Below are 10,362 nucleotides of genomic sequence, written 5' to 3'. Positions count from 1 at the left end.
TCTAATACTTTATAAAACAAAGTTTTCCCTAGCAAGAAGAAGCACAGAAAACAAAATCAACAGTAACATATAAGAACACCCCGTTTCCTCGTTGCATCCCATCAACTTCGGTGATCCGGTGGCCTTAGACTAATCAATTCTCTCTATCAATATATGATATATTTTTTGAGATTTTTTTTTTCATGTATACTCTCGTAAATATACAAAATTATATAAATATTTTCATAAAGATGCTATTTGCATGTATATCCTCATAAAATATTTTTTTTGTATTTACACCTTTATTTATTTTTTAATATATATCGATACCATCTAACGTCGTTAAAAAAACAAATAGTCTAAAATTAAAATGACTAAAATACTCTTACATGTAGACCTATAAGAAAATTTATAAGAGGATGCATGCAAATAGCAACTTTGCGATAGTATTCATACAATTTCGTATATTTAGGAGGGTATACACTCAAAAAAATTATTAAAAAATGTCAACACTTGATTGACACTTGCCGAATCTTTCATAATTCGGTTGGATCGACAAGTCAAAAAAAAATGCTAAGTCATGCAGTCAATTTTATTTGTTTTTTCATGATTCAGTTAGATCCACAAATCAAAAAAATGCAAAGTCATGTTGTCAATTTTCTTTGTTTAAGATCATAACTCGGTCAAGTTGATATATTAGGTGATCATTTTGACAATACTATTCTCTATTTAATTTTGATATAATTATCATTGTTGAGTCTATGATATATATATATATATTATTTTTAAAAGATTAAAGCATGTAAAATTTAAATTAATTATAAATGTTTAGATCATTAAAATATTTTTTAGTGATTTATAAATGTTGAGTTGTTATTTGTTTGTTGAGACAAGAATTTCATGAAGGCATTATGATTTATTCCATTAGAATTGATATCAACATGGAACTATGCGGCATGCTAACATCGATCTTAGGGCATATACTCAAATGATGTAAATCAATTCTACAGAAAATAATTTAGTTATTCTTAATTGAGAAGAGCAAAAAAAATTTAGTATTATCATGCCATATGATCCCATGTTGATGACAATTCTTATAGAAGAAATCACGATGTCTTGGTGAGATTCTCGCTTAACAATCAAAGAACACACCATTTATAAATCACAAAAAGCTGTTTATCGATCTAACATCTATAATTAATTTAAATTCAATATGCTTTAATAACCTAAAAATATTGAAGAATATATAGATATCATTATATCTACAATGTTAATTAAATCAAAATCAAATGGGAGAATATAATTACCAAAATGATCATCCAATATTCCAACTTGAATGAGTTAAAATCTTAAATGAAGAAAAATGACAATATTACTTGGTCTTTTTTTGACTCGTCGATTCAACATAGTCATAAAAATATTCGTAAATCTCAGCAGAATTTTGATTATTTTTTAATTTTTCTAGAATATATATTTTTCTAAATATATGAAACTGCATTAGTACTCTCGCAAAATTACTATAAATATGTATAACTTTATAAAATTTTCTTTTTGCATGTCTATTAGTACATATTTTTTAAAATTATTTTAATTTTAAATTATTTATTTTTAATGGCATTAGATAGTATTAATTTATATATATAATTAAAAAATATACATATAAATAAATATTTATAAGGATAGATATAAAAAAAAGCAATACACATGCAATATCGTATATACATATCTAATCCTTATAAATATTTATTTTATATGTATATTTTTTAATTAAGAGGGAAAAAAAACGTCCATCTCGTTGGACCTGGTGCCTTTCGAACCACGTCATTGTTTCCACCCCATACGTTGACCGCCCCGTCTCTCCGTCGCTCGGCTCCGACCCGGTAGGTTGACCTTCCGGTCCATCGGCCGTCTCTTCTCTCTCTCCCCTTTTCTCTTTTCTACTCTTTCCACACAGTTAAACGAGAGGGAGATAGAGAGGCTAGTTTAAGATAAAACAGAGAGGTTTATAGAAGGATTTGGGGGTTTTTCCTCTTCTTTTTCTGCCTCTTGTGGAGGTTTGTTTTAGTGTGGTGGCATGATGAATAATTTGGGGGCTTCTGCGGCCGGGTCGAGCTCGGGATCGGGATCGGGGGAAGGGTCGGCGCCCAGGAGGAATTCCAAGAGGCCCAAGTGTAATCTCTCGTCAAAATCTCTTTTTTCGGCTGTTCTTTGGAAGAAATTTTATGATTATTTTGGTTTTGAGCCCTTTATTTTCGGTAGGTTTTTCTCGAGATCTCACTATAGATACTTTTGATCCATAATTATCACTTTTTTGGGCTTTTTTCTTGCCTTTTATTCTGTTGTTGAGATTTTCTCGTATCCTAGTTTTGAGGATGAAGATTATGCCAAAGAAGCTCCCTTTTTTGTTTCAAATGGTTTGGTTAGGTAGATTATTACAACACTCTTTGGTTTTTGTGGATCTCTTGAAATTTGCTGATTGCATCAAATGACTTGCTCAACTCCTCTTCCTTTGCTGCTAGTGAGGCTGATTTGATCCTTCGACTTGAAAGAATTTGATTTTTTTGATAACCTGGTTTAATCCATGTACTAGAACAATTGATTATTGATGAGAATGCTACAAACGATTCCTGATTTGCAACAGTAACTTATAATTGTTGTTCGTTTTCTTGCATGCTCAGATTCGAAATTTACTCAGCAAGAACTCCCAGCTTGCAAACCGATCCTTACTCCCCAATGGGTTAGTTCTGATGGCCTCACAGCCTCATGACTTTCGGACAAGTTATTGGTATTAAATGTAGCTTATGGATTGGACAGACCTAACTGACAGCTGCTGCACTATCTTTCTGTAGGTGATCTCGGTATTTACACTTGTCGGCATCATTTTTGTCCCCATTGGCGTTATTTCGCTTATGGCTTCCCATGATGTATGCTGAATTAATTTTGTTTTAGCTGTTTGACCTCCAAGTGGCAACATTATCATTAATGTGTATATGCTTCTTTCCTTAAATAGGTTGTGGAAATTGTTGATTGGTATGACAGTGCATGCATACCACAGAACATGACTAATGATAAGGTTGCATACATGCAGAATGCAGCAACCGATAAGACCTGTACCAGAACTCTTAAGGTAGTGAGATCTCTTAAATACATGAAATTTGTAGTGTGACTAGTTCATAGCTGTGACTTTTTGTTTTTCTATTTATTTATAAGGTCAGAGTATAGAGGGTATCTAATGAAAAAATTAGTTCTTCAATGATTAGAATGCTGTGAACAAGAAACTGCTGTTTCTTGCAGGTTCTCAAGAATATGGATCAGCCTATTTATGTGTACTATCAACTTGATAACTTCTATCAGAACCATAGGAGGTATGCATAACACCAGCTTTTGAGCAAAGTTGATTAGCTTCTCCTTTTAAAAGTGTATTCATGAAATGATAAATAATCGTTACATAATGTTGTTTGCTTTTTGACACAAATTCCATTTCTCAGCACATGTTATAGTTCCTCAAATATTGATATCAATGCCATGTAAGTCTAAGAAGAATTGCTCTATGAGGGCCCTATCCATTGACCGACTCGCACTTGACTTGGGCTTGTGGGCCGGCCCGAAGTGGCCAGACCTAAGGCTCCCGTGCCCTGTGGCACGATGCAAGCAGATAGGAGTCTTCTTCCTCCTCCGATTCTGGCAGAAATCGGAGACTCCTAGGGCAAATATGAGTTCATCTAGAACTCGGGGACTTCGCCTATTTAATCCCCCTCCTCCTTTGAGTTCCACCACCGGAATCACCAAAGCTCGGCCTCTGATTTTGGCCGAGCTTTGCCGCTGTCTAGGACCCATGTGATCTTGCGGTTGTGGGTGAGGAAAATAACTATGGTAAAGGTTGATTAAGGGGTTGATCGTGATGATTTCTTTTTCTCCTTTTTCTCTTCTTCGGCCGACCACCGTTGTTGGTGTTACCGCGGCCGAAGGGCTGCCTGTGGCCGTCGTCGCTGGGGGTTCAGCCGCTTTGGTGGTTGCCACTGTCCGATCCAAGAACAGAGGGAGAGATTGGCTCTCCCCTATTTTAGGAAAGAAGAGAGCCTCTCTTCTCTCTCCTCTCTCTACTTTCTCTCTCTAAAAAAATTATGGATCCCAGTATAGGATCCTGTCGACTCGATTTACGAACCCGAGTTGACCTCCATGAAATGAGTCCTTAAACTGTCTTGGTGTCCGAACTGTCTATTGGACCGATCATTTCGGTCCTGTTGAGTGTTCCTGGAGTTTACTGATGATGGACTTTGTCAAACGACCTTAGCCCTGATCGAGTCCATATTCTATGATTCATTGATCGAGTTGTTTAGACCTGACCTGCCTGGAGCCGCCGAACATTGTCACCCAACCAATTGTTTTCTTTTCTTATTATTTTAATTTGAATATAAATTAATCTCACTTTTAATGTCTTTAAATAGGTCTAGTGGAGTTGCCTAGCGAAGTCTCACAGTCTAAGACAAAAGCGGTAAGTAGATCTTGCTCTCATTATTTTTCAAATGATCATATTTTTCGTGCATAAAATTTGCTTGCGGAAGTATCATGCTTTATTGCGAAAAATAGTTTTATAAATATTTTGGCGAAAATAGCTTTGTTATGAAATATGAATTTGATCATATCATTTAGGATTTTTCGTCTATATATGTGTATGTTTTAAGAAAAAGATATAAGTTTTCTAAAGGCTCTCATATAGCTATGTATGATCCTTATAATTAGAAAAATTGACATCCGGAGTTAGCATCCATACGAACACAGGCCTCGTCAGTGGGTATAAAGTTGGCATACAAAGCAAAAATCTTTGTTGATTACGAACACGAACCCTGACATGGATATAAAGTGACCGTAGCATGAATATCTGTGAGTAATATTTTGAACTATGATATGGCTAAATGGTAGAAGAATGATTTATGTATATATTTTCAAAATGAACTTTGAATTATGTTTATGAAATATGGATGATTTGTTCATGCATGATTTGTTTTATGACTTGTTTTAATATACTGTACTAAGAAATGCTTTATATTTTGTAAAATCTGTTATTTTTCCTAAATGATGCATTAACATGAAAAAAAACATATGCTGGAATCCGATAAGGTAATGTAAGATTTACTTACTGAGCTGTGTCGCTCATATATCTCTATTTTTATTTTTCTCTCTCTAGACAAATAGGGTCAATAGGGACGAAGAATTTTTCGAGCTTGGAGTTCATGCTAGCAAGCTTGGCGATCTGTATAATAGAACTTTAGTTCTTCAGTTGATTATGAATTTGTAGCTTAGAATTTTTTAAATTTTGAAGATTATGGGTTTGGTATTTATGTTTGGATTTAGTTGCTCTGAACCAATATTGGTTGCATTTAGTGGATAATGAAATTGGATTCCTATTTATTCTATTTTCTTTGAGATGAATTTGGAAGTTAAGATGGATTTGAAATCTAAGATGTAATGTTTGGCTTCGTATTATCATGGATTGTACCCCTTGGTAGCACGGTCGTGTCATGCTCCGGATCTGGGGCGTGACATACTCCTTACTAGTAGTTCCGTCATTGGATTAAATAGTTTCTATATAAACACCATATCTCGAGCAATGCTTTATATATTCAACAAAGAAAATATAACCTAGAGTGCTTTGGATTCTCAACCAAGAAAATGTATAAGTTATGGAGATGCAGATACGATTTCTGCTTAATTGGTACATTCATTTAAATTCAGGTATGTAAAGAGCCGGAATGATGCACAGTTGAGGTCTGCTGATGAGGCAAGTGAGACTAGTGGTTGTGATCCTGAAAAAACCACAGCAGATGGTTCTCCAATTGTTCCTTGTGGCCTCATAGCCTGGAGCTTATTTAATGATACTTACAGCTTCAAACAGGGCAATGAAAATGTAATGGTGAATAAGAAGGGCATTTCCTGGAAGAGCGATAGGGACCACAAGTTTGGAAAGGATGTCTATCCTAAGAACTTCCAGAATGGATCTCTAATTGGCGGTGCAAAACTTGATCCAAACAAATCCGTAAGTCTTTTCTTTATTTTCCTGCTTATATTTCGTACAAGACATACATGGGGTTTGTGTTTAAGACCACTGAAGTTCTCCAGCATCTCTATAGAGAGGCTATTGCTACCATGTGGGTTGATCTTGAATGGAGAATAATATAAATCTCTTACATCTTCACTAATGCGCACTATTTCTCCATCATTCTAGTTAACTGCTGTCCTCTTTGCTTCCTTAATCGTTTGCCCTTATAAGCAAAACCTCTCTCTCAGATGTCCCTACTTTATATCTGTTGGCTTAATTTCGCTTGCCTTCTAAATGCGCTTCCTTGAGTTTTCTTGCTATTAAGTATATCTTTTGACTTTACACTATATTGATCTTCTTTGTTTCGTACGTAAACAGTTGAGCGAGCAGGAGGACCTCATTGTTTGGATGCGTACCGCAGCCCTTCCAACATTTAGAAAGTTGTATGGGAAGATAGAGGTGGACCTTAAAGCTAATGATTCTATAACAGTGACATTAAAGAACAATTACAACACTTATAGTTTCAATGGTAAAAAGAAACTGGTGCTTTCTACCACAAGCTGGCTTGGAGGAAAGAATGACTTCCTTGGCATTGCATACCTCACTGTTGGAGGATCATGCTTTTTTTTGGCTGCAGCATTCACAGTGGTATACTTGGTAAAACCAAGGTGAGTACTGCTATAGATGTCCATCAGCAACAACCAATATTAGAAGAAACTTTATCTAACATTTTCAATGCCAACTTCGCTCTTAAGATTAAAGATGGTTTTGTCATAGCTAATCTCGAGTACTTGAGGAAAAGTATGTACTTTTGGTAATACACTTTCTTATTTGCAGAGTTGACATGCTTATATTTTGAGAAGAATAATTTTATTTATTAAAGCACATCCATTTGTGATCATGTTGAAAGGTAACACATAATTATCTTATTAGATGAAACTTTGCTTCCATAAATTGCAATGTGATGACAACTTTTTGGGAAGATCTTCATAGATGCAGAAATTTTAACATTGACTGGTCATTATCTTAAAGAATTCTTTAATTAATCCTTAGATCCTACATCAAAACATGGATGACACTATGAAGAGTAATTGGTACTTTGGTAGAAGTAGTTGATATTAGATCAGTTCAAGAAAATTAGTGTGTAGGTATTGTTAATTCATGAATGACTAAACCAATACCATTGGAGTTGGGTCAGGCCCCATCCAGGGAGGAGAAAGTAAACCATGTAGACGTATGTAGCTCTTTTACAATGTTGTTTAAAGTATGCTTATGTAGCTAGTTGTTGATCCAATTGTTTACTGAGAGAGACAAACCTTGTGTGGTTGGGTATGAGATTAGGCTAAATATCGTTAATAGACTTAACCTTTCTCTTAAACAATTGGATCCATATCTAAGAACTACAACTCCTCTATGGTGGCTTTTTTAAATCAGTAATAGTTGAAAGGCTATACAGTAAAATCATAGATCCTTTCAAAATGTTATTTTAGCCAATGGTGATATGGGAAGAGGTCAAATCCGTGGATCATTCGTGTCAAGATGAAGTTTATTTACATGTATAAATGGAAAAGATGGATTATTATACAATCGACATGTGTATCATACCGAAACCTCGTTGAGGGTCTAGCACATCTCTTTCGAGGTTTACTTGCTTCCTCCTGGACAAGTTTTGAGTTACTCGGGAGAATAATATTAGTTGAATGAGGTGTCTTCTTTATGAGGTAACAACATTGTCATTATTTCTTACCTCATTGTCAATATCTCTTGTGCCTTTTTTAGCCAATTGTTCATATCTCATTACTGTACTTGCACCAGATAGCTACATTTCTAGCATTTGTATGTGCTCAATATGGCAGTCAAGGTTTACAATATTGTATGGTTTGTATTGTGCTGACACCCAAAAATGGATGCTTAGGTGCTTAAATGGCTACTTAAATGGCTTTCTGTTCGTCAACCCTTCAATGGTGCCTGCTTCCTGTTTAGCTGCTCCTTAATCTGCCTGGCCATTTTATTGTCCACTTTGTTGCTTAAGCAGCTGTATAATCCACTTAACTGATTAGTTGGGACATGTTTATAAAGTGTATGTTTGCAATATTAAATTTATTCGACTATCAGTTTAAAATTTTATTAAAACATCAAAGTATGGTTTTTGTTTTATTTTAAAGAGTGTTTATTTCTTTCAAGGCATTGCATGACCTAGATCTTCGTTCATATAAATACACCTAAACATGCTAAAATGTGAGAAAAAGTAATCTTTTGCTTCATTTGCATCTGACCTTATGGTCTATTCTAATGATTATCGAGCTGGTTTTTTGGTAGCTCCACCAGTTAAGGAAGGTTATTGTTCTCTTTGATTCACTATTTCTTAACTTCACTTTTAACCTTTCTATATTTAAATGCTCTCCTGTTTGTATTTTTTAACATTCATCCATGGCAACCAAAACACTATTTATTCTTGTCTGGACTAACTACTACCGCTACATTATGTCTGTATTGTGGTACCTCCTATGACTTCTATATTATTTTTTTTTATAAAACTGATAGTAAGTTAAGCCCATAGAATGAACATATAAATTCTAATTAGGTAACTGATTGTGTTTAATTATTGTTATTTTTAATTGTCACTTTTATGTAAATGATATTTTCTAAAATCTGTATAATTTTAGCTGTTCAGCGGTCTAACATCCCATTAAATGCATAAAATCATTTATATGCTTGAGGACAATCTTTAACGCCTGTTTATGTACTGGCATAACATGTAGAAAGATATTATTATGTTCTCTAGGTATGCAAAAATATATGCCGTAAAATCTTTCTTCTCCCAGGGGCACATATGTTACGAAGAGACTGGGATGTGTCTAAAGCACGATTTGATAAACTCTAGGTTGGTGAGTGCAATTCGACAGTTGATGCCTCTGGATTTGAACTGCAATTCTGATGGCTTAATTTGTTTGTTCCAAATCAAGTTTCAAGGAAGTTGGGTGGCTCGGATCTAGTTGAGCCTAATATGTCATGTTGGTCTGGTTGATTTTCTTAGGTTCTGTTGGTTAGCTATATCAATTAGGATTGGTCTGAATTCGAGTGGTTCTGGTCAGGTTGGGTTGAACCAAGTCAAATTGGGTTCTATCATACAGCTTGTGGATATAGTATCACATATTAGTGTTGTATCAGTTGTCCTTGGAGGAAATGTTGTGGAACCATGCTGTGCTCACACATGTTGCAAATAGGCAAGGAAAGGTTCCAAACCCTCATAAATTTATTTTTGTTTTCTCATGCAAACTGTTTTGGCTATACAATGATCAATACACATCTAGATCTAACACTACAAATTATCTGGCATGTGCATATTCACATGAAAAGCATGCATTTTGGTATATAAATAATTAGCCACACTAGGAAGCAAAAAGGTAACAAAAAATGGTCAAATAAGTATCAATTGTATCAATACATGTGTCATTACGCGATGGTAAACATGCTTTAGGACGAAGCAATGCTAGGTTGATCTGTACATCTGACTTGCGATGAGTTGGTACTAGTGAGGCTTTGGAATGTAGTGAACATTTGATTCGGTACAATACACTCTTGACTCTGGAACTTGATGTCAAAGTTAACTGAAAGTAGTTTGAATGTTGCAAAAGCAATGTTATATTTCTTGTTAGTAGTGTCCTTGATTTATTCCTTCTAATTTTGCAGGAAACTTGGTGATCCTTCATATTTGTCATGGAACAGAAGTCCTCTAGGATATTAATGTCTCCAAGATTTGTGATATGATCAAATGACCTGTCTCATATTTTGGCATGTATATTTTCGTCTACTCAGATCTATGGAAATGTATATGAGTTGCAATTGGCTATGTACCTGAGGAGGGGGATGGATTTGTATGGAGAGGCTAGACTTTCACTAAATGCATGTATAGTTTAGTTTAAAGAAATCATACATCTTCATTCTTTCAGTGCCAAATTATGACTCTGGCAGCCCAGATATTTAACTTTGTAATGCTAATCCATTTTTTACGAGGATATGGTTGTTCGAGATCAAGGGAACAACAGATTCCTCCATTGGCCTTAGATTTCTTTCCACCAACTGAAACACTGGCTTTGTTTTTCAACTTGTTAAGCGAGACTTTGTCTCAGTCGGCATAAATCTGTTCCTCCGATTGCTCCGCGCGGCTGGTGCAGTGCCTCCGTCCTCTAGCGGTGAAGAGTCGGCGATGCGGAGGCGCAGCTGGTGCAACAAGAAAGAGGGGCTTTCCAGCGGATTCGAGTGCCTGTATGTAGGGACTTATTGTGCAGTGCGCAGCTATCTGAAAGAGCAAATGCTCGGCGGACAAACTTGAAAAGTTT

The 10,362-nt window shown here is 35.3% G+C and overlaps 1 protein-coding gene across 1 annotated transcript; it reads left to right on the top strand.

The window, feature by feature from the left end:
- The first annotated feature begins 1,773 nt into the window (after window positions 1-1,773).
- LOC120106278 (ALA-interacting subunit 3-like) lies at window positions 1,774-9,950 on the top strand. The gene is made up of 8 exons (XM_039119254.3): window positions 1,774-2,150; window positions 2,658-2,716; window positions 2,829-2,903; window positions 2,990-3,106; window positions 3,274-3,344; window positions 5,716-6,016; window positions 6,398-6,687; window positions 9,713-9,950. Exons 1-8 carry the CDS (start codon window positions 2,054-2,056, stop codon window positions 9,765-9,767), a joined length of 1,065 nt encoding a protein of 354 aa, XP_038975182.3. The 5' UTR covers window positions 1,774-2,053; the 3' UTR covers window positions 9,768-9,950.
- The last annotated feature ends 412 nt before the right edge of the window (window positions 9,951-10,362 follow it).

The sequence above is a fragment of the Phoenix dactylifera genome, chromosome 14 (assembly GCF_051530095.1).
Source record: "Phoenix dactylifera cultivar Ajwa chromosome 14, Ajwa_hap1_PhDact_Kaust_v1.1, whole genome shotgun sequence".
In the NCBI taxonomy this organism is placed as follows: Eukaryota; Viridiplantae; Streptophyta; class Magnoliopsida; order Arecales; family Arecaceae; genus Phoenix; species Phoenix dactylifera.
Note: the sequence above shows the minus strand (reverse complement) of the source record. Positions and strands in the feature narration are given on the sequence as shown.

Bases quoted from the DNA above. Each gene is read 5' to 3' on its own strand.
- LOC120106278 (XM_039119254.3), top strand. From the start codon at position 2,054: ATGATGAATAATTTGGGGGCTTCTGCGGCCGGGTCGAGCTCGGGATCG. The intron at 6,017-6,397 runs GTAAGTCTTTTC...GTACGTAAACAG, and splicing joins AACTTGATCCAAACAAATCC to TTGAGCGAGCAGGAGGACCT. The intron at 6,688-9,712 runs GTGAGTACTGCT...CTAATTTTGCAG, and splicing joins GTATACTTGGTAAAACCAAG to GAAACTTGGTGATCCTTCAT.